Raw genomic sequence first — 26720 nt, 5'->3', positions numbered from 1 at the left:
GCCAGACTGTCCTGACACCAAGGCCACAGCTCAGCATCTCTTCAGTAATTCCCCGGGGGGGCAGGACGACAGCTGGGTCTGACACCGGGAGTTGGGCCTCCAACGCCATAGGGCGCAAGAGCAAACCCTGAAACATTCATGATATCAACTCCCCAGACTCAGAAATGGGTCTGGCTTTAGCCCTACGATCCAGAGCAACTATGACCACCACGGCCAGTGGCTCAGAAGGGAGAGTTCATGCCCAGCTTAGTTTCAAACTGCAGTTTCTGTCGCTTCTGGTAGCGGACCCGGACCCTGGTAGGGCGGGAGATTAAAGTCCAGGTTAGCGCAGACCCCCAGACGAGGGGACGGGCAGGACACCCGAGGAGGAGGGCGGGACGGCAGTGGGAAGGCAGGGGAACGGTGCCCCGGAGGTGACGGGCTTAGGGAACACACCCAGGCCCAGAGGGGGCACCCAGCCGGTGGCTCACCGAATCTCGTGCAGCTTCACGATCTCGTTGGTGACCACCACGAGGACCAGGGAGAGGCAGCCCAGGAGCCACGTCAGCAGAGGCACGTCCTCCAGGCCAAAGTGGACGTGGCTGTCCCTGTGTGTCCACAGCTGCAGGTCCACTGCTGTCTGGACCACCTGCCCCAGCAACCTGCAGGAGGTGGCAGCCCTGCGTCAGCGGGGTCTCTTGCTTCCTCCCCTGCTTTTCTCAGCAGGGACAGCTTAAGGAGGGCACCCTTCAACCTCTGGCCCAAAGCCCGCCCTCAAATCACAGCCCCGCTGCAGCCACTCCCCTGCTCCCACCCTCCATCCCAGAAGGACTCACACCATGGGCACTGTCACCGCCCACCAGAGGTTTGTCAAGGGGCTCTTTCTCCACAGGGGCTTGGTGCGATGCACGTGGGTGATGGAGATGAAGACTGGAGAAAATGGGGTCAGTGGTGGGTGTCAGACTTCTCACGGCCCGAGGCCTGGTCCCCAGGGTGCCTCACCAGCCCCGGGGAGCCCCTCACCAGTGTGCAGGACGGTCAGGGCGGCGGCGAGCTTCTGAGCCGGCAGCAGCCCGTTGGCGAAGTCGTCAAACCAGGCTGGAGCCGTGTCGGCGTGGCTGCCAAAGCAAGGTGTGGGCTCAGCTTCCTCTGGGCCCCGGGGAGGGAAACCAGGGCGGGGGTGTCAGGATGGGACCCACCTGGGCAGCATGATGGAGGAGCAGTTGGTGAGGTTACGGACCCGGGAGCTGTCGCAGAAGCTCTGCAGTGTGAAGCCAAAGCAGATGAGGCACGAGCTGATGGTGAGGCTGAACTTGAGCAAGAAGCAGAGCAGGAAGTAGTGCTGGGTCTGCGGGAAGAGGAGGCCCGTCACCGCTGTGGCAGCCGCCCCTCTGGCACACGGATTCAACGGGGTCCTCAGTCAGTGGGCGGGCCCGGGGGATAAGGAGCAAGGATCTTGCCAGCTCTGTACCACCCCTCCCCCTTGGTCTGGGGAAGTTCGGATGGAATTCCTCCCCCCGCCCCAACCCCACTTCCCTCCCCCAGGGCTCAGCCCCCTCCACACCGACATTCCTCAGGAAAAGCCCAGGCTCCCAGGGCTCCACGGTGCTTACCTTCTTAGGAATGGACTGAAGGTTTTTCCCCGTTGCCATAGACATGATGGAGCTATGGGGGGGCTTCCCCAGCAAAGAGATGCTGAAAAGCAGGAACTTCCGTGAAGGGTGGTGACTGTGACCCTCTGTCCCCCAATTCTCATGTGGGAAGGACTTCGGGAGTCCTGAGAGTGAGGGCAAGTCTGCTGGGCAGATGGGATAAGACAAGGGAGAGGGTGCCCCCGGGCCTCCTGTACCAGAAGTGAGCACTGAGCATGGCTTCCTGAACCTGGGCTCCTGGGGACACTTGGTGACATCCCAACCCTGCCTGCCTGGGCACGGAGGGGCGGCCCGGCCTCTCACCTGAGCAGAGGGTAGCAAAAGCAGGACAGCCACAGGATATCGGTGGTGCTCAGGATTGGCGGCAGCTGGACGAGGCAAGAGAGGAACTGAACCAGGAGAAGCCAGGAAGCACGATGAGATTCTAGCAAAGAGTAAGACACTGGGAGCCCCAGGGCTGACTCGCCCTGTGCCCAGACGGAGACTCACGTCCTGGCTGAGAGGAGACGGCACTGGAGGGGACACTATTCTGCCGGCGGGGTCATCTCCAAAAGCCCAGGGGGTTCACAGAGGCTGTGGGGGCCCCCCAGGCTGTGCTGCATCCTCCCAGCCTCTCAACCGGCCCTTGAGTGAAGGAGTGAGCAGGGAGGGGCGATGCCCGTGCCGGCCCCACCTCACCTGGATGACCACGAGAGTCAGCTGGCACTGCAGCAGGAAGAGGAAGCACTTGCGAATGCCGTAGGTGGCGTGCCGAGCCTAGGGACCGGGAGGGGCAGGTTGGGGCCTCTCTCAGGCCCCACAGCTGAGATGGCCCCAAGAGCCAGATGCCCCAAATGTTCCCGCGAGGGAGGGGCGGAGGCAAACTCCACTGCCTGGGAGAGCTTCGCCTGGAGGTGAGCCACCCTTGGGAGCTCAGGCCGGTCCTGCGTCGCGACTGCCCGCCCCAAGCAGGACCTGCCCCCCTGCCCCCGAGCGCCCCCCCCCCGAGCCCCCACCTGCTCGATGAGCCGGATGACGCTGATGGTCTCCTCCTGGCGGAAGGTCAGGGAGCAGGGCAGGCTGTTGAGCTGCCCCGAGAGCTGCAGAGGAGAAAGGCCGTCCGAGGCCTGGGCCATGCTGGTGCTGGTGGCGTAGCCAAAGGTCTCCCAGGAGCAGCGGGACGGGTACAGGGGATCCAGGGCAATGCTGCTCAGCGTACGGGGGGAAGCATACCCATCAGCTGAAGCGTGCCAAGACCCCGTCTCCCACGGGACTGAGCAAGCACCCACTCCCTCTTCTCCCCGCCAAGTCCAGGTTCCTTGGTCCCGACCAGGGCAAGATCCGTTGTGGGGTCTCCGGGAGGAAGAGGCTGGCCCCCGGCTCTGGGGTGTCACCCTGACCTGATATCGCTCTGGAGGAAGAGGCAGCTGTTCCGCAGGTTGGCAGAGCTGCCCAGGCAGCAGGTCACCTCCCCATATTCCTGCATGATCTTGATCATCTCACACATGGCTGAAGGGGCAGAGTCGGGGGGCACGAGAGTCAGGCAGGCGAGCCCCACGTGGGGTGCTGGGCAGAGACCCCCAGGACAAAGCAGGAGACAAGGGAAAACAGGCCCCTCTTTGGGACCATCCTGCCCCCAATTTCGGGAACATCGTATGAATACTGTCACTTCTGACTCCCTAGAACGGGCCACCAAGGCTCCAGCCCGCAAGACCCCCAGCTCCTCCCAGCCCAGGTTCCTCCGCTCCCTGCGTGGGAAACCAACATCGCTCCGGAGCCCGCGGGGTGCCCATGCACTGGCAGTGCTCCACACAAGGGCCGGGCTGGCCGAGTAGCCGCCACCACGGTACTCACTCTCGGGGGTGCAGTCGGTGAAGAGGGGCACGAGCAGGGGCACATTGTCGATGTTCTGCAGGTGGGGCCGCACCTGGTGGATGCCCCGGGGCAGCTTGGCCTGCAGAGAGCAGAGATGCCAGTTGCCTCAGGGTCCCTCCTCCCTCACTCCTCTGCCCTGGACAAGCCACGGGCCAACCCCAGGGCTCTGGGGACACAGACACCCCACCACCACCACATCGTACCCGGTTGCAGTCCTCCAGGAAGCTGGGGAGGTCGCTGTCGGTGGGCTGGAAGCTAATGAGGTCCGAGTGACCCTCCTCCTCCATTAGGAGGAGCCCTTCCGCATCATCTCGGGACACTGTGGGGACAAGAGCCTGTCCCTCACCTTGGGGCCAGACTTCTGGGGGCCCTTCCTCGCCTTGCAGATGACGCAAAACTTCCTGTTTCGAGGTGTCCTCCCCCCCACCCCGTTGACTGCCGTTGCCGCAGGGAGATCAGAGCCATCTTGCAAGGGGGGGATCCGTGGAGGCTCTTCCTAGTTGTAGCCCCAAGGAAGGGGAATGACCCACACCCGCCTCGTGTCCACACCAAACCTTTGCCCTCACCCTGATTCAGGTCATCGTGCAGGGATCCAGTGTGGCTAGGACTGGAGGGGGGGATCTCAGAGCCGGGCATGTCACCATTGGGCGTGAGGGAGATGTGACAATTCCAGCCCGTCTCCAGGCCCATCTTTTCTGCAAACACCTGCACCGGGAAGATGGCAATGAACAGATGGGCCCAAAGGGTCGCGTGGGGAAAAGGGTCAGTGGGAGCATTGGGGGTGCTCCCCCACCTTGCTTTTGAGCTCATCCTCCAAAGAGAAGTAGACGAAGCGGATGCAGGCGTTGACCAGCCCGTCGATGAGGCGCACGATGTCCAGCCGGGCCTGGTACTGGGAGGACACCATGCCCATGAAGATCTGCCCGCTCAGGGCCTGCATGCAGTCTTCCTTCTCCAGCACCTCCCCGATCCCTTCTTCAGGAGGCACAAGGCACAGAGCCCGGCCAGGACACGGCCCAGGCAGGACACCCAGGAACCAGCAGATGGCAGGAGGCAGCCCGGGGCCACACATGCAGATGCCATGCCCAAGTCAATAAGCACGCGGGCCCCAGGGGACCACACACGCAGCCACACACATGCACAACCAAGACATCGAGAAGCCAACAGACACAGGGGAAAAGACAAGGAAAGGTACTCATCAGTCAGGTGACAATCCCTGGTCCAGGGCTAGGGGGCGGGCCCCACCCTCAGCAATGGCTTCAGTTCATGGTCTCTGGGGTCATGAGACCCCAGAAGGCTGTGTGTTTGGCAGAGTGGGGAGGGGTGGGTGGAGCTCTGAGTCCCTCTGCTCCAGCAGGCTTTGTGACCCGGTCCTTTGTCTGACTCAAATAAGGCTAATGCTCTATACACGCTACTGCTTTATAACCTTCAAAGAAAGCACTTTGCTGTCTGTCATCCCAGTGGAGCGGCACAGTGAACCCGTGAGCAGGGCAGACAAAGCACCTGGTTATAGATGAGAATAAGGGACTCGCCCACGTCACCAGACAGTGAGAGCCACCGCGGTGTTCCAGGTCCTCTGCTACGGTCTGGTCCAGGCTGCTGGAAGCCCTCCCGGCCCCCGGCCCCCGGGCACAGGGCCCACGGTACCGTCTGAGCTCCAGCTGCCGCGGCGGGCACTCAGCTTGATGGGAACGGTGCTGGGCAGCTCGCACGTGGTGAAGATGCTGCTCCGGCCGGGCGCCTGCACCAGCTCGATGCACTTGCCGTTGAGCTGGGACGACAGGGCACAGCTCATGGGCTTGTAGGCGAAGGCAGAGCAGTAACCAGACAGGCAGGCTCGCTGGTAGAAATCCAGCACTTTCTTTCTGCCGGGGAACCGGGGTGGAAGTGAGGTGAGTGGTCCTGGGATGCCCCACCCCTGGGAGCCGGGCAGGCAGACCACCAGAGCTGACTGCTCCCGCCCCTGGCATCTGCTTCCTTACCTACCTGTCGGAACCCGAAAGAGGGTAGATGTCGGCTCCATCCCAGAAGTCTGTGCAGGCCTCCAAGACCACGTCGGCCGTGCCGTGGGACAGCATCTGTTCTGTGCCTGAGGGCAGTGGCGGGGAGAGGAAGGCCAAGCCATGAGTGCCCAAGCCACCTCACCTCCGGGGACATACTGCCACCCTTGAGAAGGGCACTAAAGGAGCCCCTGGGGGATGGGAACTCCCCAGGCCTCATGGCAGCAAACCTGTAGGCAAGGCCACTGGGTGCATAGCGCAGGCTCTAAGCTGCCGGTCCTCCAGACAGTCCCAGCATCTGTGGCCACCACCATCCCAGCCCCCGTCCCCGAAGCCAATCTCTGCCACGTTTGAGATCTCGGCAAGAATCTAATGCTCGTCGGCCCAGCGCTCCCTAAAAAATGACACCCTAAAAAGAGCCCCGCCCTGCCCAGCTCCCGGGAGGTTTGGCCTGATGCGGGCGGAGCCGGGGAGGCTCACAGGTGGTGGTGTCCTTGATGAAGAGGCTGATCATGTGGCTGAGCGGGGGCCGCCGCTTGGTGACACAGGAGAGCCTCCCCAGCGAGGTCTCCTTCATGGTCTCGGCGCTGGGGAGGCGGTAGAGCGCAAGGTGGTTCCCCTGCTTGAAGAGCTCCTTGGCCCCGGGAGTGAAGCCTGCAGGAGGAGGGACGGCACGGGGCCTCTGGGAGGAAGCCCACCCCCACACACCACCCTCCCTGGCGGGGAGGGAACCCCAGGCAGGCTGGGCGGCTTCCCTCTACGCGTCCATCCCGCAGGCAGTTATCTTCCCGGATGAGGAAGCGCCGTCAAGCGGCGGTGCCTGGTTAAAGGGGATGATCAGGGAATTCCCTGGCGGTCCAGTGGCTAGGACTCTGCGTTCTCACGGCTGAGGGCCCGGGTTCAATCCCTGGTCGGGGAACTAAAATCCCACAAGCCTCGTGGCACGGCCCAAAAAAAAAAAAGGGGGTCGATCAGAAGCCCAAAGGGTTGCTGGTGCTCTTGAGCGAGGCCACGCCCGGGCCTGGCATGTTTGGAGCCGGGGGCCCAGCCTCTTGGAAGAGGCCGGCAGCTAGCCCAGCCGCCACCCCTGCGGTGGCCACGTACCAATGAGGCGGGCGAGCTCGCAGAGGCCCCAGGGCACGTGCACGGGCAGCACGGTGCTGTGGCTCTCCTGCAGGGCGATGTTGCACAGGTGGTCTGAGAACCGGCACAGCCGCTCGGTGACGCTGGCGTTGCACAGGTTCAGCAGCACGTTGAGGCCCAGGGGCTTGAGGGAAGTGAGGTGGAGCTGCCAGTTGGAGTCATCGAACTGGATGCAGGAGGGATTCTGCTGGTCCTGGGACAGGCTCAGCATCTCCAGGTGGTAGTCACACACGAAGTCCTCGGCCTCATAGGTCTCGCCCTCCAGCCCGTGCTGGGTCTGGAGGAAACGTGGAGGGGAAGAGGGGCCTCAGGCTGGGAGGGATGCGGCGGGTGCCCCCGAGAGAAGGCACCGCCTCCCAGCAGGGTGTGCTCATGCTCGCGCTCTCCCATCCCTCTCGAAACCCCTTCCCTGTCCTTCCCGGCTCCTGGCTGCTTCTGGGATCTGTGCCCAACAACACTGTCACCAGCTCAGAGGAGGTTGTCCAGACCAAGCGAGAAACGACAAAGCACGTTTCTCGGCCACGGGAAATGTTTTTAGAAGGAGCCACTGGCTTTCTGTCTTTTGTACTTTTTTTTTGTTTTTGGCCGAGTGGCATGTAGGATCTTGGCTCGATGGGACCCGCGACTCCTGCAGTGGAAGTGCTGGCACCCCTGGACCACCAGGGAAGTCCCGGCTCTCTGCCTCTTGAAGGTTGTGATTAGGAGGAAGGGCCTTGCCCCAACCAATTACCACCATCAGAGAAACACGGAAAATGGGGAAGGGCCTACTTCACGGAAAAGCCATGGGCGAGGCCTCAGGAGGTCCCGGAACAGAGGCCAAGACGGCTGTGCTTTGGGCTCCATCCGTCCAGGCCGGGCTGCACCCCTGTGGCCCCTTCGGCAGGCGAGGCCAGGACGCCCTGCGGCTGACAAGCGGGCTGCTCTCCGCCCTCTCCCCTCACCTTGCCGGGGTCTTCTTCACCGCCCTCTGTGTCCCTGCTGAAGCTCACGCTGGAGCCGGACAGGTGTTTGCTGCGGCCGTGAGCTCTGTGGTGAGAGGAGGGCTCGGGGGCCTTGGGGCCATCGCCTGGCCAGTTGCCGCGCTCCTGCTCATTGGAAAGGTGCAGGGTAGGGTTCAGGGAGCCGGCCAGGAGGGCGTCTCGTTCACGGGGCTGAGGAGAGCAAGGAACACAGGCCTCGGACCGGCGTCCCGACGGCTGCCACGGGCCAGTGAGGCAAGGCTGCTTCGTCCCCTCAGGGCGTCATCTCTGAAGCAGATCCTGAGGCCTGAGCCCTCCTCCCCGCTCCTCGCCTCGCCCTCCCTGAGGCTACCAGCCGGGCCCAGGCCATACCTCCTCCTCCACCTCGGGATGGCAAAAGGAGCGCGTGGACAGGTCATCCGTTAGGTCCTCGTGGCTGCTGTGCGGGGGCTCCACCTTTCCGCTGAAGAACAGCACGGTCTCCGGGCTGGGGTTGGGCCATGACAGGATCCCCTGTTTGTCCACACAGCACAGGACCTGCAGGGAGAGAAGAGGACTGGGAAGGGGCCTTGGAGGTCCCCAAGCCGCCAGGGGCCGCTTAAGTGACCAGACACGGCCAGAGAGCAGCCTGTCGAGGCCAGGTCCTCCCACGGGGCCCCCCTCACCGTGACGGAGCCCAGGCTGTGCAGCAGGCTGGAGCTGTGGCTCAGCGTAGGAGACGTCCCCTGGATCACCCGCAGGAAGTGGCCCCAAATGCAGCGCAGCATCTCCTGAGGGCAGAGACAAAGCCCGCGAGGCCGGCTGGGGCTTGGCCGTATTTCCCTGGAGATGGCCTCTGGGGCCGACAGAGGAAACGGTCCGGGAGCACCAGGAAGTTGGGTGGAAAAGCCTGTGTCCAGCACGGCAGTGACACATTACCCATGTGGGACGGGTGGACTGAGGGGCTCCAGGAGCCCGTGGGAGGCTCAAAGGCCATAAAGTAGGGGAGTCCCAGGGTTCCAGCAGGGGCCCGAGGGAGCGCGGGCTGGGGGTACGGGGCCTGGAGCAGAATCCATCCTGGGTGAGCGTACCTGAGAGGAGACGGCTTCGGTATAGCTGCTCAGAGTGTCCTCCGAGAACTTGGCCAGCTGTGCGGAGAAGAGGGTGTGAGCCTCGGGGAGGAAACCGCCAGCCAGCCTCTCACAGGCCTCCGAGCTGGCGGGTGGGGCCTCGTGCCAGCAGGGCTCCCGACGCCTTTGGTGAAGGACTCCCGGGCAGCCCTTGAATCCCCCGTCTGCTGACAGCCCGGGTGGACACTCAGCCACCCCCGGGGCCTGGTCTGGAGACCCTTCTGGCTGGAGAGGGCAAAGCCCTCGGAGAGCTGCCCAGGCCCTGCCTGTCGCTGGGCCATGGGGTAGGGGTGGGGCTGGACTCCTGCCCTGTCTGCTGGGCACAGCCGACTCTTTTCATTCCTGTCTTTGGTTCTTTTTGCACTGTCCCCCGACCCCCACCCGCCCCGATGCCTCGGAACAACCTACCAGGGAGCTGGGGGAAGCCTTGCTCATCTGGGCCAGGACACGGGCTTCTCCACAGGCAGTTGCCAGGACCCAGAGCACAGGGAAGAGCAAGGGGAGGATGGGCAGGACGCCATTCACCTGGGAAGGAGCGAGCCACACAGGCTCCCTGAGATGTGCTGGCGGCCGGATGGAGGGAAGGGCTTCCCCGGCCCTGGGGCCCTCCCCTGAGTAAAAAGGACAGCTAGGGGCAGGAAGGGAGGAAGGGACGCAGGCGTTCTGAAGCTAAGCCTAAGAGACCCCTGGGCTGCAGAGAGGGAGGGGCAGTCAGGGCACCACGAGGGGACGCAGTCTCAGGGGAAAGAGGAAAGCGCTACAGAGAGGAGGGCTGCCGCCACCTGCAGCTGGAGGAGGGTGTACTGCCAGGTCGTGACACCAGGGGCATTCAGCATGAAGCGCAGGGCGTTGGTGATGAGGAAGCCAGCCTGTCGGGAACAGGAGAGACGCTGCCTTATCCCCCACAGAGAGACCCAGGCTCTAAGCCTCCCCGTCTTCTGCCCACTCACAGCCCCACCCCTGGCACTGGCCGGCTCACACTGGGACCCTCTAGTCTTCACTCACACGCTCGTCCGAGTCTGGCCCCCAGGCTCCCCCATTTCCTGGCCCTCCCCCTGCCCTGTGCGGCCCCGCCTCACGCACCAGGACCACGGGCACCGCGTAGTGCAGCATCACTGACTGCACCGTGAACCTCTCGTTGTCCAGAGCGGTGACTGGGCGGGACAGGGCCATGTCCAGGCACCACCTGCAGAAAGAGGGGATACTACACTCGGGCGAGCCCTGCTCAGGGGAGAGGCCAGAAGCCCACCCCTTCACCTAGCATCACTGGGTCCTGCAATTCCCTCCTATTCCTTGGCCCCGGCCAAGTGGCCTCCTGGTCACTGTGGCCAGGAGCTCGTGGCAGCCTCTGAAGCTGCCCCCTCGGAGTTCAGACTGAGAGGGGGTCAATCACCCAGTCGAAGAATTCTCACAAGACACTAAAGAGAAGACCTTCCGGAGATGCCTGTGCTAAGGGACCTCAGTATGGACAAGGCGCCTTCCTGTCACCGGCCCCACCACGCCCCCTGCTCACAGGAGGCACCGGGCCGAGAAGTCAGGGGACAGGAGTAAGGCAGGGCGGCGCCCTCACCTGATGTTGTCAATCACAGGGGTCTCGAGGACGCGGAAGAGCCGGTGCTGCTGGGGGTTCTGTGGCCCTTTCTTCACTTCTCCCCGGGGGGAGGGGGGCGGAGAGAAAGGTGGAAACAGGTCTCCCGGCTCCAAGACGATGTGCTCATCATCCTGCCAGCGACGAAGGGGAGGAGGTCGAGGGTAATTAATGGTTCCATGGAAGCCACTCTTCCTTGACCGTTCTGGCTAAGTGGAGACATCTCATTGGGTTAGGGACCATCAGTTAGCACAGAGTCAGTTAGGGTGGGGCCTGGGGGACTGGATTCCTAGCAGCTTGAGGACCAGACAGAAGAAAGAACAGGACAAGGAGAAAGATGTTCCAGCTTTTCTCCATTCTCCTGGAGCCCTTGCCAAGAAGCCCAAGAGCTGGGCTGGAAGCATCAGGATTAAGCCCAGGGACCCTCCCACCATTGCCGGTGGACACTCCCACAGCATTTCCAGGGAAGGAGAAAAGCCTCCAGCTACCTTGATCCCCCTCAGAGAAGCAAACGATTCTTGGCCAGGCCTCAGAGCTATGATGTCTCCTTCTACCAACAGGCTAACTGGCAGGTTGACAAGATGTCCATCTCTGTAGGCCCAGTGTAGGGACCAGGATGGTGCAAAGGGCATGTGGAGGTCTGGGTACATGGCATCTAGCCACTTGATCTCCTTGCCATCCCTGAGGGCATCTGATGAGAATGGAAAGAGGGAAACAGCCTCACCCACTGGATCCACACACCAGCCAGATCCAGCACACAGCTATGAAGCTCTGTCTGCTCTTCTCCCTTCCCCAGACGGCCTGCATCAACCCACGCCGCTCATTCCAACACTTCCCCTCTACGAGGCCACCTCCCCACCACCCCAGCGCGGGCACTTGCACCTCCTCTGAACACCTGAAGCTCTTATTCTTTGTACCCTGCTTCCATTCAAATACATTTTGCTAACTTTGCTAAGGGCTTTGAGGGGTGTGCTGAGCTTCCTGAGGGGTACAAACGTCAAAGATTAAGCCGATTTGGCCCCTGGCTTTGAGGAGCCATTAGCCTTTCTGCCCGCCCCAGGCCACTGCCTGGGTACCCATAGCCGTCCCACGGCTCTCGCTGCACCACTGAGAAGAAAGCAGGGCATCCTTATCCCCTGAATGCTGACCGCAGGCAACGCCAATGTGCTGGGGCTCCTGGCTGGGGCTCGGGACGGGAGCTCCAGGGCTCTGACACACCCCAGGGCACCTTTTCCCACCTGACTCGCCTGCCCCTTGGCCTCACCTTGGATTTGGTCAATGATCCCTCGGAGTCTCCGTTCTACCTCTCGGCGCTTCAGGCGATCTTGCCGCCCAATGAGGATGAGGTTGAGGAGCAGCAAGAGGAAGAGCGCAGAGGCGTTCACCAGCTCCACCCCGTGGCTGGCAGGGAGAAGAGGGGGCACTGGCGGGGCGCGGGCCGGGGGGGTCTCCAGCCCACCAGCTCCACCCCGTGACTGGCAGGGAGAAGAGGGGGCACTGGCGGGGGGGCGGGCCGGGGGGTCTCCAGCCCAGCCAACCCAGGGCCCCACACTCCCCTCCCCAGTCCCTTCTGAAAAGAGGGTCTCCTTCTGGTTCTGACACCAGCCGGCCAAGGGACTGTGGATCCCTACACGACCCAGGCGCTGACTCTGGGGGCAGCTCCCCTCTCCCCGGGATGTCCCAGGCGGGTGTGGAGGCGGGAGGGGGACAAGCCCAGACCCTGCGCTGGGAGAGGTGGAAAGGAGCCCCTCCCAGGGCCTCGGACCGCGTACCTGCCAGCCGGCTGGCCCCCGTAGCAGCCCAGCAGCAGCAGCACGGTCAGGAGCATGAGTGAGGCGCCGGGCCAGTGGAAACAGGAGCAGCGGTTACTGTGGTGCAGGAAGCTGCTTCTCCACAGCTCCTGAGGAGGGAGGGGCAGGAGGCCAGGGAGTGAGAGGCCCCGGGGGGGGGGGGGGGGGGGGGAGCAAGCGAGGAGGGAGGAGCCAAGATTCTCTGCCCCGCATCCTAGCCGCCTTCCTCCCTCACCCACCCGACGGAGAGCCCAGGCGGCCACCTCTGTCTTCTCGCTTTGGTCTCGGCTGGGGTCAGGACATCACTCTGAAAGGAACCCCGGGGCCTCTTTCTGATTTTTAGTGATGCCTCAGTCGGGTCACACCGTCCAGGGTGACAGGGAGAGTCATGGCCCCGAGAATGTGCTTCCCAAGCTTTTCCACCGCCCCAACTAGGCTCTGGACTCCCCATGAGGATGTGTCACCTTCCATGTGAGACTTTTCTTCCGTTCTTTTAGGTGTCCGTCCAGCACCGCCTCCAGCTGCTCCTTCAGGATGCTGAGGGCCTTCTGGGTGGACAGGCCCAGGGCCAAGGGAGCCTCGCCCTGGAGGGAAGCAGGAGGCACTCAGCATCCCTCAAGCAGGAGGCACTCAGCATCCCTCAGGAGGCCCTCCCCGCCCACCTCCCCAGAACCTTCCTCCCTTCTCCCAAATCCTCACCCTCCCTCCCTCCACTAGCCCTGACTCCTCAGGGCGTGAGCATGTTCAGATCTCCACCAAATTAAAAGACGTTCAAGTACCCAGTGCCCTGCTCCTCAAAGCCAAGTTTAAAACAAAACCAGAGGGCTTCCCTGGTGGCACAGTGGTTGGGAATCTGCCTGCCAGTGCGGGGAGCACGGGTTCGGACTCTGGTCTGGGAGGATCCCACATGCCGCAGAGCAACTAAGCCCGTGTGCCACAACTACTGAGCCTGCGCTCTAGAGCCCGCGAGCCACAACTACTGAGCCCACGGGCCACAGCTACCGAAGCCCGTGTGCCACAACTACTGAAGCCCACGCACCTAGAGCCCGTGCTCTGCAACGAGAGAAGCCACCCAATGAGAAGCCCGTGCACCGCAATGAAGAGTAGCCCCTGCTCGCCGCAACTAGAGAAAAGCCCGCATGCAGCAACAAAGACCCAAGGCAGCCAAAAACAAAAATAAATTAATTAATTAAAAACAAAACAAGGGCTTCCCTGATGGCGCAGTGGTTGAGAACCTGCCTGCCAATGCAGGGGGCACGGGTTCGAGCCCTGGTCTGGGAAGATCCCACATGCCGTGGAGCAACTAGGCCCGAGAGCCACAACTACTGAGCCTGTGCGTCTGGAGGTTGTGCTCCACAACAAGAGAGGCCGCGACAGTGAGAGGCCCGCGCACCGCGATGAAGAGTGGATCCCGCCTGCCGCAACTAGAGAAAGCCCACACACAGAAACGAAGACCCGGGCTTCCCTGGTGGCGCAGCGGTTAGGAACTCGCCTGCCAATGCAGAGGACATGGATTCAAGCTCTGGTGCGGGAAGATCCCACATGCTGTGGAGCAACTAAGCCTGCAAGCCACAACTACTGAAGCCTGCATGCCTAGAGCCCGTGCTCCACAACAGGAGAGGCCACCGCAATGAGAAGCCCGTGCACTGCAACAGAGACCCAATGCAGCCAAAAATAAATAAATAATTAATTAATTTTTTTTAAAAAAAGCAACAAGAAGAGTCTGGTCTTATAAAAAATTTTAAAAAAAAGAAACGAAGACCCAACACAGCCAAAAATAAATAAATAAATAAAATTAAAACAAAATAAACCCCAAAAAACAAAACCAGAAACAAACCTTTCTTTACTCAGTGTCTTCTAACTCACCTTTCACTCAACTCCCAACCCACCACCAACAGCATCCCCCAGCCCCACTCAGACTGTGCTCACCACTGAGCTCCCGACTTATTGCACTGGGGCCATCTTTCGGATTTCCCGGGCCAGAAAATAGGTATTGTTTACGTGGGGAGAAGAGAACTAACCTGGAGATTCTGGCTTCACGTTGTTCCTAGTAAAAAACATTAAGGAAAAAACCCCACCGACTTCTGTTACCACCATTTCATAAAAGGGAGGCTACTGTAACCCTACAACATTGGGAAGGACAGTCTCAGAAAAAAAGACAGCTGCTGCCAGGAAAGGACCTGCACTGACCGCACCGCACTCTCATCTCACCGCGGGTGGGTGGAACGTGGCATGGACAGGGGTGGTTCCCAGCACATTGTCCTATGTGACCCCATGGCTTGACCTCTCCCATTGAGACCCCTTGTTCCTGGGCTTCTCTCCTGTTTTGTCCTGTCCGTCTACCCCACAGTCCATCCTACGACATCTTCTCCACAACTTTATGTACGTTTCCAGGGCAACCCCAGCCACATGGATTCATGTGCCACCAATAAGCTTACAACTGCTAGATTTCACCTCTAGCCTGACCGCCACCCCGAATTCTGACCCGTTCCCTAAACTGCCGCACAGCTGTTTCATGGGTACCTATGAGTTGACACGTCCAAACCCCCGAAATTACCACCCGGCCCTCCCCGCCCGAGCCAGCACCCCTCCTACAGTTACCATCACCCAGGCACCCCAGCCCCTCCCTGCAACCTCTGCCTCCCCCTCCCACCTCCCCAGTCCCCACCTTTTCCAAACCAACCGCTGCACCCCAGCCAGTGAGCGCATGTCTGATGAACTGACCCTGTTTACCTTTAAAATCTAGCCCAGACTCCTGAGCGTGGTCTGGGATCTGTCAGCTTCTCCAGCCTCCTTTCCTGCCATTCCTGTCACATGCCGCACTCCCCCAGCTCATGTGTCAGCACCTTTATGGATTTTCCTAGCCAAGAACACACTCCCTGCCCCAGACAACTCTTACTTCTCCTTCGAGACTCAGCTCAAACACCACCCGCTCTGGGAAATCTTCCCAAAACCCAGGGCTGCACATACAGGGGGAGGTTTGTATTCCAAAGGCAGCCCGGGCAACCTCGCTCACAGGCAGCATCACGGAGGACCGTCGGTATAGATTTGCCTGTCTGGCTCTCCCACCAGACTGCCAATGCCTTGAAAAGGGTACTAAATTCTTCCATCTCCACACCCCTCCACCAACCACTAAGACAGTACCTATCACAGGGCAGCAGCTCGTGAATGCTTGCTGACTGACTGAATGAACGCCCATGGAGTTTCACTGGTCCCCATGACACCTTCGTCAGGGTTGTCAACCCAGGATCTGTAGCAGAAACACCTGGACCTTTTACAAACGTGGCTGTCCAGGCCCCACCCAGACCTAGTGAATCAAAACTTCTGGAGGTGAGGCCCAGTCCAGATTGGATCTGATGCACAGATCCCCAGTTGGGGGTCCTGGAAAAAGAAGGCCCCCAGGAAAGGCAGGGCCTGGGGGAGGAGTGAGTGTTTCTCAGGGGCCACCTGAAGAGCACCCATGTGGGCTTCCTCCAGGGAAAGTTCCTGAGCAAGAGGCACAAAGGCCTGGACCTGGGGCACCAAGAAAGGGACTGGGCTTATCTACTGAGTCCTGGCCAAGGGTCACTGAGCCAGCGATGCCCTGGCTGCCTGGGTTCACGCCCTACCCTCTTCCCTCCTATCCCCGGGGTCCTGCCCCGGCTTTGCCCACCAACATTCTGGATTTCCTCCTCCCTGCCGGTCTCCACGTCCACCCACCCCCTTGGCAGGCTTGACCCTCGCCAGACACACATCTCCACGACTAGGAGTTGACGGACTGGGGGCCATATCCCCTGGCTGCAGACCTGGCGTGGTGGGAGGCCCGAGTGGAGACCCCATGCTGGCCTGTCGCCAGCTCCCTCGGCCTGAGGAATGAGGACGGGCTTCGGAGTGGGCCCGGCCCAAGACCTCCCAGAGCCCTTGCCTAAGTCTCACCTAATCCCTGCTCTCCACGGTGGCTTTGGGGGATTATGAGGATGAGAGCTGCTGCTTCTCCGAGGGGATAACTGGTTATTTCCGCTTGGGAAGAAATGGCCCTCCGGGCAGGGAGCCGGCAACCGCAAGGGTAAATACGGTACTCCAAAGCACCCACCTCCCTCTGGCAGGGATCCGGGGCCTCCCTGAGAGGCCGTGGTCCAGGACAAAGGAGTGTCGGGCAAGGCCTGCATCTCTGCCTCCTTGGCTCCTGGCATGAGGGAAGAAAGCCTCCGGGGGCGGGAAGGAGGAAGAGAAAAGCAAAGGGGGACCACAGGCCTTCTCATGTCCAAGGCAGGATGCCTGCCCCTCTCAGCCCAAGAAGGCCCAAGAAGAATAGCGTTTGGGAGGCCCAGCCTCCCCTCCCCTTTCCGCTTCCTCCCTCAGGCTCGACCTGCCGAGCTCCTTCCCCGCAGTGGGATGTGCAGGTTCCCAGGGTGGACTTGCCTAGGCCAGGTCTCCAGAAATGATGAAGTGAGCAAACCTCCTGCGGGCAGGGAAGGGCTGGTCCGCAGAGGTGGAAAGGCTGCACGCCAAAGGGCGGGAGAGAGGAAGAGCTGACAAATCCCACGGGGCTGCACAATCACCCGGGAAGCTGCTTGGTCTGGGATGAGCGCCAGGCTCAGGAAGGCAGGGGAAAGCTGAGGGGAGCAGCCAGAGAGCCCGGGCGGCGGCCTCCCTCCAGCCAGGCCTTTAGACCAGGACACTCAGGAACTGCCCTCTGCTTGCCCTGTGGCTGCCCTGCCTCTGCTGCCTTATTTCCGGCACCCCCAAGCCCCCTGGGCAACCCCACCCAGCAACTGTTTCTGCTCCTTCTCTTCCTCCAGGGTCTGAGAACCTGTCCCCTGCTCCTCTCCAGGTGTGGGAGGAGGGGCCAGAGGGTGGCAGACGCTCCCGGGGCAGGGCCGGCAGAGGCGGGAGGGGCCCAGCAGAGCTGAGGGCGTGCATCTGCCCCCCCGCACGTTGTGTCTGGCTTGGAGCACCAACTCCAGACTGGAGATTAAAGACAGCACAACAGAGGCAAAATAAGCCATTCTGTAATTATACGCCTCCTGAAGAAAGCGCCTGCCTGCACAGCGCCCCGGGGCCAGGACACAGCCCTCAAGGCCAGCCAACCCTCCACGGCCCCAACCCCACTTATCCAACTGCCGTGGCCGCCCGCTGAGGCCTGATGGCCACTCTTCACTCAGTCTCCGGCAGGAGGGTCCCAGGTATGGGTAAAGTCACTGTTTCTCTCATTACCCCATGGCTTTCCCCCACGCGGTATGAGAACTGAAGCTGAGGAAATTGGTGAGAGACGTTCACGCTTTCCAAAGGAAATTCAGAAAGGGCTCATGCGTGAGCTAGGTGGCCTTTCTCAAAGCATAGAGATAGGCTGGCACCCAGCGTGCCCAGGCACCCATGGCAGGGCGGGCGGGGGGGGTGCGGTCTGTGCAAGGACAGGGATGGTGTGAGAAATAAGAACGCCTGTCATACACGTGCCATCTGAGCTCTGCTCTTCTTGTCTAGCAGGGCCAAGAAGGGTGAGGAAAATCTGCCCCAGACTTAAGTACCCAAAGGCAGGAAGCAATTCTTCCTACTTCCCAGGTGCTCAGAAACTCCCACTCCCCAGCCCCAGGCACCTCCAGGAGATTCCTGGGGCCAAGGAGCCAAGGCTAAGCAAGGCCTCTACACCAGAGGGGAGGCGTGGCCCTGCTTCTCCCCTGACACTGAAGCTTTTCGGGTAGAAGCAACCCCATCCCACTGTTTTAAGTGCTCAACCTCAGCTGAACCCAACAGAGGAGCTCGAGGCCATAGGAGGCGTAGGCTCAGGAGAGGCTGCCAGCACGTGCCCATCGCGCCCCGCTTCATTGTCAAAGCGGGACACGGGCGGGGCCTGGGGGCTGGAGGAGCAGCAGGTGGTGACAAAATTCTACCTGCTAAATCAGAACTGCAAGGAATCTGCTACCGAACAGAACCAGCTCCCCAGGGCCCAAAGCTAAGCATCTGGGTCCGTCTAATGAGGCTTTAAGAGCCAACACGCCTGGGCTGTCCTGTGCCACCTCGGTCAGGTTTCCCAGGTGGCCCAGAACCGGAAGACCCCAGCCCCCAGTCCCTGTCCTTTCGGGACTCCCCTGAGGTTCCCTCAGCACAGCAGCTGTTTTCCTTCCCATCCTACCTGTTTCGGGAGAAAGTGGAATCTAGGTCCCCTAGGCTCAGGTAGGCAGACTGTGAATTGGCCTTGGCCTTTGGCCTTGGCAACAGCAGGTAACCACTAATTAGAACCAGCTGGCCCCTTCACCAGGTTTCCCCACGGTCACAGCCTCCTTGGCCAGTGCAGGTGAGCGGGACCCACAGCTGGACTCCACGAGGTCTGAACCAGTGAAGCAGAGATTCGGCCACTATCCACCAGGGTCTATCATAGGCGTCACCATAAATCTCTTCCGAGTTTGGCCAGACACAAATCCACTGTCTACAGACAAGCAGCTCAAAGCCTCAAGCAGAGGCACCTCCTCCTCTTCCTCACTCTTCCCAGCTCATGCTGACCTGGGCACTTTCAACTGTCTTCTTTCTCACCTCCTGCAGCCAAGACCTAGGAAGAAATCACCCCAGCCCCGTTGGCTCCCGCCTCAGTGACTCATGTGGTCCGGCGAGAAAAGCCTCCTTAATGGCCCCGAGGAGGGGTGGCATCCAAGCCTTGTGCCTGGAGACCCGGGTCCCAGCACACCTTGACAGGATGCCCCACGGGGAAACTTGGGCTCTGGTCCCGCTCTGGGTGACTCAGGAGCCTGGCAGGCAGCTACGCACACGGGCTTTCTGGCTCCCATCCCCAGCCTCCTTCCACGGTCCTCACTACCTCGTAATCCAAGCCGCCTCCAGCCCAGCTTCCATCTTCAACCGTTAACCCAAAGCCTCCGACACAAAGCGGGGAAGCGGGCGTGTGGAACGGGGGCATCAAGCCCAGCTGGCATACTCACTTTGCTGCCTTTGCCCTGGTGGGCAATCCATAGCTCTGCCCGTTTAAAGAGCATGGGGTAGAGCCTGAGCCACAGCGAGTCAGCCACAGAACTGCCAACACTGCTCTCCGAGAGGAAGAGGAGACAGAGAAAGACAGAGAGGGAAAGAGTGAAGAAAGAGAAGAGAGAAGAGAGCTGGAGCGCGTGTGAGCGAGGAGCGGGGCGGCAGCGGCAGCAGAGTGGAGCTTCAATCTGCTGATTAATTTAGCCTATTTCCAGTCACGCTGCAGATTTAGGGAGGGAGGAGGAGGAGACCGGCTGCCGGTACAGGAGGGAAGGACGGAAGGAGGGAGAGGCTGCGCAGAGGGAGGGAGGAGGGAAGGGGTTGAGAGGAGAAAGTTGGTAGGGGCTCTGCCAGCTGTCCAAGGGCTGGGCCCATTCATCAGAGGAGGCACCGGAGGGTAAGCAGAGGGTGACGTGCCTCCCAGGGGTTCGGATGCGCCCACCACCCACCCCCACCGGAGGAGAGGCTGTGCAGGAAGTGGCTGCCGCCGGCCCGGAGCCCCCAGGGCACCCGCCAGCATGGAGGAGTACTTGGCCTCTCCCCCCGGACTCCCTTTCCTGAGCAAGGTGAGGAGCCCCACCTGGGGCAGCCCCCCAGATCCCTTAGAGACTCCAGCATGGAGTCACGCCAACAACAGCTCTCTCCACAGTCAGAGCTGCGGGAGGCAGGGGGGCTGCTTATTAATAGCAGCACATCCTACGTGGAGGGGGAAGGACCGGCAATTGAGAAAACTGGAGCAGTGACTTCTCGGAGGGCAGAGCAGGGGGCTGGGAAGTGAGAGAGCAGAGGAAGCCTGTGGAAGAGGGAAGAGCCAGCTGAAAGGAAGGGCTCTTCCAACACCTAGGACCCAACATCTTCCCACCAGGTGGCAGGGGGCTCCAAGAGCCGCTAATCAAGGCGAGTGCAGAGCTCAGCCAGGAGCCCATACCGCCCAGCCGCATCCAGACACACCTGCCCAGGTGCTGCTGGGACCAGGACACTGCCTGCAGACGCCGGGCCTCATCCTAGGAAGAAAGAGGAGGCTGGTGACCTGGGCTCCCATCTCCTCCCGGGGCTTCAAGCAGAGCCTGGGCATCACTCTGCGACCCCGGCTTTGACATACGGGAAGCTGTCAGAACAGACCCCCTGGGTGATGTTGGGGCAGGAAACTTCTCTGGCTCCATCCAGGCCACCCTGAGGATGGGGCTGGAAAACCTCGAGGGAGAGGAAATGGCCTAACAGGTCCAGTAACCGGAGCACGGGCTGGAGCCTGAGACCATTTCTCCAGGGCCCTGTTTCCTAGACGACACCATCTCATCGGCAGGAAAGGGAAGAGAGAGCCTCTGCCGAGTTCCAGCCGGCCTCTCCCCTCCCCCTTCTCCAGCACAGCTCCCTGTGGGCGCGGGCACGCGCGCGCACACACACACACACACACACACACACACACACACACACACGCACACCGCCAAACCCTGAGCTGAATGGGAACAGGAAAGGAGGGGCCCAGGCAGTCCAGAGGTTAAGGGCAGGAAGTCTCCGTGAGGCCAGGGAAGGAGGGGTCGGCTTCCGAGACAGTCACTCTGAGGACAGCTGCCACCTGTGTAGTCGGGCTGCAGCCTCAGCAAACTGCCAAGGAGACTCCTGTCCCTTGCTCCCAGGTCACACTCCCCTTTAGCTTCCTACCAAGGCACTGCTCTGGGGGAACCACACCCAAGCAAACACTCTCCCTCCTGTGCAACAGGCCCTAGAAGAACAGCTCATAGGGTCTAACCCAGGTATTCCGCAGCGCCCCCCAACACAGCCCTCTGGCGTCTGGCCCCCCTCTGACACTACCGACTTCAGCAAGTGAAAAGGGAAGCTCTGCATCTGGGGAGAAACCCAGACCATCACTGCCACGGCACATCCACCATGGGCTGGAGGACGGGAGACGAGAGAGGAGGGTCTGCAGGGGACACTGAGGACAGGTAGGTCACAAAGAGAAGGGGGGCAAGGTGCAAAGGATCAACCAGCAACAGCCAAACTGATCCTGGGCTGTAGCCAGGTGATGAAAGGCCACCTTACCATCAACTCCCAGCACGCCAGCTTGCCCACTCCTACGCCTCCAAGAAGGCTTCCACTGTTGGAGGCCCCAGGGATGCACTTTAGAAGCCCATATTTACACAACGCGCAAGGTACCTCAGGTAGAGACACCGTCAGATCTGTTACTTAGCTGCTTGTCCTATTAATTCCTCAACTAGACAGTAAGCTTCTCCAAGCCAGAGGCCGTCCCCCAGGGCCTAGGGTTCTACCACCCGAAGGAAGCATTCCATAAATACGGCTGACGATGGTGGTAATGGTGCTTTCTAGGTCAGGAAAGCATCTATCCAGAAAGAAAAAGAAGAGGATGAAGAAAAACCCTCCCCGACAAATGCCCCTGAGAGATATCCAGCCTGGGTTCACAAGTGTTCTTCCTCGGGCTTGAGAGAGAAACCAGCTGCTGGACCACAGAACTTTGTTTCCCCGATTCACTAGGAATGGGTGTTTCAGCCACAGGCTGGAACCGGAGGACAACACTGTCCTTTGTTTTCGGGACATTCAGCCCCACCCTAGGCAGGCCACCACATTGCACAACATCATAGCCTTTGTTGGGGGGGGTGCTCCCTGGAACTGAGTAGCGCACAGCTCTTGCAACTACGCAGCAGCCCTGCACCCAGGCGAGGGGACGGGCAAGTGTAGCTTTCCCTGTGCTCCAGTCACTGCTAGGATGGATACCTGCAGAGCAGCCAGAGGCATCTGTGAACAGGAGGCTGAACACCTCAGCAGTCAGCCGGGCACCAGGTCTGTGTGGACCCTCAGCTCCTTCCCCAATCCTCCCCAGACCTCCCCATATCTCTTTGGCAGGAAGATCGCTATCCATAAGTTCAAGTCAATAAATATTTACTAAGCCCTTGCTACATGCCAGGCTCTGTGCTAGGAGCCAGGGATACTGAGATAAAGTGGGACAGACAGATGGTGCCAACACAGCGTCGCAAGTATGATGGTGGAGGTGCTGTGGATATGCTGAAAGGAGGGACCCTGGAGGGATGAGGAGGACGTATCTGGAGAAGGTCATGCCTAAACCGGGTCTTTGTTTTTTTTTAATTTGGCTGTGCCGGGTCTTAGTTGCGGCATGTGGGATCTAGTTCCCTGACCAGGGATCGAACCCGGGTCCCCTTCATGGGGAGCGTGGAGTCTTAGCCACTGGAGCACCAGAAAAGTCCCTAAACTGGGTCTTGAAGAAAGAAAAGTAGGAGTTTGGCAGGAAAAAGGGTGGGGGGGGGATTTGGGGGTAACGGCCTAAACGTGGAGTGTGTGCCCAAACTCTGAAGCGTTCAGAATTACCAGTGGTAAAGGCCAAGGCAGGGGAGGTGAGGGATGCTGGGCCGACAGGCAGGAGTCGGATTATGGAGGGCTCTGGACCCCACGCTGAAGGTTGCGGCAGGTGGTGTGATGCCTTTTAAGCAGGGGCAACGAAAGGCCAGCTCTGCGTGTTGGAGAGCCTTCCCCGCCCGCCTAGTGGAGGCAGGGGGTCAGAGACAGAGGGACCTGTTAGGAAGGTGTGGAAGAAGGCCAGGCAAGGTGGGGACTTCCCTGGTGGTCCAGCAGTTCAGACTTCGCGCTTCCACTGCAAGGGGCACGGGTTCGATCCCTCGTTGGGGAACTACGATCCCACATGCTGTGCAGCGGAGGCAAAAAAAAAAAAAAAAAAAAGGCGGCCAGGCAAGGACCTAGAGGAAGGACATCCCCTAGGGCAATCCTCGTCCCAGGAGAGGGGTGCTCTGTTGGATGACAAATCTAACTCCACGTAAAGATGGTATGCCTGGAGGCTGGGGTGCCTGAGCCAGGCTGGGGGAGGATGCCTGGACCCCTGGGCTGCTTACCCCCAGCTGATTCAGCAGTGTGTCTGGAGTCTGACTGGGGAGCTCTTCTCTAACCACAGAGAGGGTGCCCAACTGAGTACTCAACCCAGCTCAGCAGGTTGGAGCAGAGCCCAGCAAAGGGCAAACACGTGAAATTACACACCCCTGGGCAGTGAGTGGAAGACTGGCTCAGAGCCAACCCCAATCAGAAACCGGCTCCCATGCGGCTGTGTTAACTGGTCCACCCTTTGTCCTTGAGTCCCAGCTCCCAGAGCCTGTGTGTTCCACCCAAGCAATAGTACCGTCCAGGGATCAGATCACGCACCCCAAGCCTCAGAGCTGTGCCCCCTCCCTCACTTTTGGTGTAAGGCCTCCACATGAGGACCTCCCAGGCAAACACAGGTAGGGAGAGTCCAACAGAGACACACAGACAATCCCAGTTAGGGAACCGATCATGGCCTACCACATGCTTCTCCTTCAGGTCCATGGGCCCAGGGTACTGCAGGCATGCCCAGAGGAAGGTGGTCACCCCCGAAAGGAAGGCTCCTCCCCAACATGTACGAACCCCAGTGACTCTGTCACAGTCACAGCATCTGGGGAAAAAAAAGAAAGAGGTCCCATAAGGCCGGGTTGCTGGAAGGGGCAGCTACTGTGAAACAAAACAGTATCATCTAAACAGTCGAGCAGGACATGGAGAAGACGGTGCTGGTGACCTCCAGGGCCCCGGCCTGTCCTGGCAGCAGTCAGCTTTACAAATTCCACTCTCTGTGGCCAGGAGGGAGAGGGCTACAGCAGGGATGCTGGAGAGCTGCAAGCTTTCCCTCTTTTAACCCTAATTTTCGGAGGCACGTATGTTTTGTTCCCTGTGTACTCTTTGACTTGCTGACTTCCAGCAAGCAGGAAAAGCCATGGCTCATCAGCTCTTTATTTATTTATTTATTTAGGCCACATGTGGGATCATAGTTCCCCGACCAGGGATCGAACCCATGCCCCCTGCAGTGGAAGCACAGAGTCCTAACCACTGGACCGCCAGGGAAGTCCCATACCTTCACTTTTAAAGAGGTGATGAGGGACTTCCCTGGCGGTCCAGTGGTTAAGACTCCGTGCTTCCACTGCAGGGGGCACAGGTTCAGTCCCTAGTCGGGGAACTAAAATCCCACAGGCTGGGCATGGCGTGGCCAAATTTTTAAAAAAGTGAAGGTAAATTGGAATCTAGATACAACTTGAATAATCAGGCAAATGGTGGGAAGAGCAGCAGAGATGATCAAAGTAGAGACATGCTCACTTCACCACCACCAGGAGCACAGCTGGGAAACACACGCCACACAGGCCAACGCATACATGCCCACAGTCAGCGGGCCTCTCGAGCGGCTGGCCGACAAGGAGTGCTCAACAGGGACCTGGACGGGTGTCCACGAGGATGGGGGATCCAAGGCGACAACAATCTAGAAAATGAAGATTAGCCTAACCTCCCCACCCCCCACTCCCTCCCCACATAACCCCGACTCTCACCCATCCATCCTGGCGGCCAACACACCTGAAATGATTTCAGATCAGTGTTTGGGTAAAGAGTGCCACTGAGTAATCTGGTTCGGTGCCAGCTGACTACTTGAGGAGAAAGAACTAACCTGCTGACTGGGGCAGTTCTTTTGGGGGCCTGCAGCAAAACCTACGTTAAGAGGAGCTGCTCAGAAGCCCAGGAGAACTGATCCATAAAAGAGCTGTCTAGAAACAATTTTTTAAAAAAAAGCTGTGTCCAGAGGACCCCAGGCAGGAGGCCCAGGCTCTGCAGGCACTAAATCCGACCCACGATCCCGTCCGATTCCTCACAAGACGTCACAGCCCTGCCCTGCCAGGTCTGTCCCTACCTCTGCTTTTCCAGCCAGGGCCCTCAAAGCTGAGCTAGCCCCGGAGGGTCAGAGACAGACAGTGGCGCTGGGAGCAGCACCGCAGTGCAGTGACATTTGGTTTTTGGCAGCCGACTGAAATGGGATCCTGAGAGGCCGAATGCACTTCTGCCTAAGGCCGCTCTGACTCAGGCCCCCTGGCCCTGTTTACAAGTACAGCTCAAGGTCCCCATGACATCCCATGCCAGCAGGGGCTGGATGAGGCAGTCACCACACAGGGAAAGGCACCAGGAGCCAGATGGGGACCATGCTTAGCTCCTTCTGCCAACGCTACAGGAGTGAAATAACTCTGCGGCCGGATGGGACCACAGCCGTTCCAAAAGGGCAGCCAGGAGCATGACATTTTTCTAAGAGTCTCTGTTTTCCCATCACTCCATACATGGGATTCTGGGAGAGAGTTGTCCTTAGCTGTCTGATCTGAAACCAGCAGCTGTATCCTTAAAGGGCCAGGTCCCCTCCCCGCCCATTGTGAAAAAAAAGCACAGGCTTCAAAGCCAAACACTCGTGGGTTCAAATCCTGGCTCCATCACGTATCTAGTGCCAAATGGCCTTGGCAAATCGCTTGTCTCTCTGAGCCTCGGTGTCCTTGTTCATTGAATGGAAGTGATGATACCTATCTCACCGCTATGCAACAGGAATTATGTAAAATCCTATGTGCAGAGGGCCTAATACAGTATTTGGTACATGGTAGGTCTTAACAGTCGCCATTACTATCATCTACTATCATCAGCAAACAAGAAATATGAAGAAAGAGTCACCAGAGTCAAGAATGAGAACTCAGAAGTAAGGAGAAAAAAGGCATAAAGATTGTAAACAGGGAGTTCCCTGGCGGGGCAGTGGCTAGGACTTGGTGCTTTCACTGCCAGGGCCTGGGTTCAATCCCTGGTCAGGAACTAAGATCCTGCAAGCTGCGGGCATGGCCAAAAAAAAAAAAAGATTATAGAGAAATAAGTAAAACTGTCTTTATTTGCAGAAGACTCGATCATACATGTAGAAAATCCTAAGGAATCTACAAATAAGATATTAGAACAAATAAGTGTGCAAGGTTGCGTGATACAAGGTCAAAATATAAAATGCAAATATAAATTAAATTTCTATATGCTATAAGGAAATATAGGAAAATAAAAATGTGTAAATATCACTTATAGTACCAAAAAAAAGAAATACTTAGAGATGACTTTAATGAAAATACACATAAGTCCTATACACAGCTGAGAGAAATTAAAGAAGACCTAAACAAAGAGAGAGCTATACCATGTTCATGGAATGGAAGACTTAATGTTAACAGTAATGTTTTAATATTTAAATTAAATAATATTCATATTCATACATTTCTATTTATCAGTATTAATATTAATAGGCACCCATCAGAATGACTAAAATGAAAATGACCAACAGTACCTAGTGTTGGTGAGGATATGAACTGATAAATTGCTGGTGGGACTATAACATGGTATAACCATTTAGGAAACCATTTTGGCTGTTTCAGATAAAGTACAGGTGACTCTTTAACAAGGCGGGGGTTAGAGACACCGACCCCTAACACCACCCTCCCACCCCCAAAGCACAGTGGAAAATCCACATGTAACTTTACAGTCAGCCCTCCAAATCTACAGGTCTGCATTTGTGGATTCCACCAACCATGGATCGTGTAGCATTCTGGTACATATTTAGTGAAAGAAATCCACATATAAGTGGACTCATGCAGTTCAAGGGTCAACTATATACACTTATTATATGACCCAGTAATGGAAACATATGTCCTCAAAGAGAATTACATACAAATGTTCATAGCAATTTTACTCAAAATAGCCCCAAACTGGAAATAATCCAAATGTCCGCTCAGGTGAATGGATGAACACACTGTGGTAAAGCCATACAATGGAATTCTACCCAACAACAAAACAGAATAAAGTACTGATACACAC

General features: G+C 58.9%; 1 protein-coding gene across 5 annotated transcripts in view; it reads right to left on the bottom strand.

The window, feature by feature from the left end:
- Positions 1 to 164: 164 nt before the first annotated feature.
- TMEM94 (transmembrane protein 94) overlaps positions 165 to 26720 on the bottom strand; it is a 34251-nt gene continuing 7695 nt past the window's right edge. Inside the window, exons 2-32 of one of the 5 annotated variants that reach the window (XM_082678070.1) lie at positions 23349 to 23478; positions 12539 to 12658; positions 12057 to 12184; positions 11549 to 11685; positions 10773 to 10975; positions 10267 to 10418; positions 9780 to 9882; positions 9479 to 9565; positions 9105 to 9221; positions 8658 to 8714; positions 8253 to 8357; positions 7960 to 8124; positions 7570 to 7779; positions 6590 to 6905; positions 5966 to 6139; positions 5472 to 5574; positions 5133 to 5350; positions 4279 to 4460; positions 4052 to 4190; positions 3689 to 3804; positions 3465 to 3564; positions 3011 to 3119; positions 2627 to 2816; positions 2310 to 2387; positions 1935 to 2020; positions 1593 to 1674; positions 1179 to 1327; positions 1003 to 1097; positions 816 to 909; positions 471 to 641; positions 165 to 294 (exon numbers count right to left, since the gene is read on the bottom strand). In XM_082678070.1, coding sequence (XP_082534196.1) covers positions 222 to 294; positions 471 to 641; positions 816 to 909; positions 1003 to 1097; positions 1179 to 1327; positions 1593 to 1674; positions 1935 to 2020; positions 2310 to 2387; positions 2627 to 2816; positions 3011 to 3119; positions 3465 to 3564; positions 3689 to 3804; positions 4052 to 4190; positions 4279 to 4460; positions 5133 to 5350; positions 5472 to 5574; positions 5966 to 6139; positions 6590 to 6905; positions 7570 to 7779; positions 7960 to 8124; positions 8253 to 8357; positions 8658 to 8714; positions 9105 to 9221; positions 9479 to 9565; positions 9780 to 9882; positions 10267 to 10418; positions 10773 to 10975; positions 11549 to 11685; positions 12057 to 12184; positions 12539 to 12658; positions 23349 to 23372 — 4083 coding nt within the window. In that variant the 5' untranslated portion in view covers positions 23373 to 23478 and the 3' untranslated portion in view covers positions 165 to 221. Of the gene's footprint in view, positions 295 to 470; positions 642 to 815; positions 910 to 1002; positions 1098 to 1178; positions 1328 to 1592; positions 1675 to 1934; positions 2056 to 2309; positions 2388 to 2626; positions 2817 to 3010; positions 3120 to 3464; positions 3565 to 3688; positions 3805 to 4051; positions 4191 to 4278; positions 4461 to 5132; positions 5351 to 5471; positions 5575 to 5965; positions 6140 to 6589; positions 6906 to 7569; positions 7780 to 7959; positions 8125 to 8252; positions 8358 to 8657; positions 8715 to 9104; positions 9222 to 9478; positions 9566 to 9779; positions 9883 to 10266; positions 10419 to 10772; positions 10976 to 11548; positions 11686 to 12056; positions 12185 to 12538; positions 12659 to 18985; positions 19147 to 23348; positions 23479 to 26720 lie in introns of those variants that run through there. The other 4 variants (XM_082678069.1, XM_082678068.1, XM_082678067.1 and 1 more) reach the window with 4 other exon arrangements.

Source organism: Grampus griseus (assembly GCF_964374135.1).
Source record: "Grampus griseus genome assembly, chromosome: 20".
Lineage (NCBI taxonomy): Eukaryota > Metazoa > Chordata > Mammalia > Artiodactyla > Delphinidae > Grampus > Grampus griseus.
The sequence above is the reverse complement of the archived record's forward strand: the minus strand, read 5'-3'. Positions and strand labels throughout refer to the sequence as shown.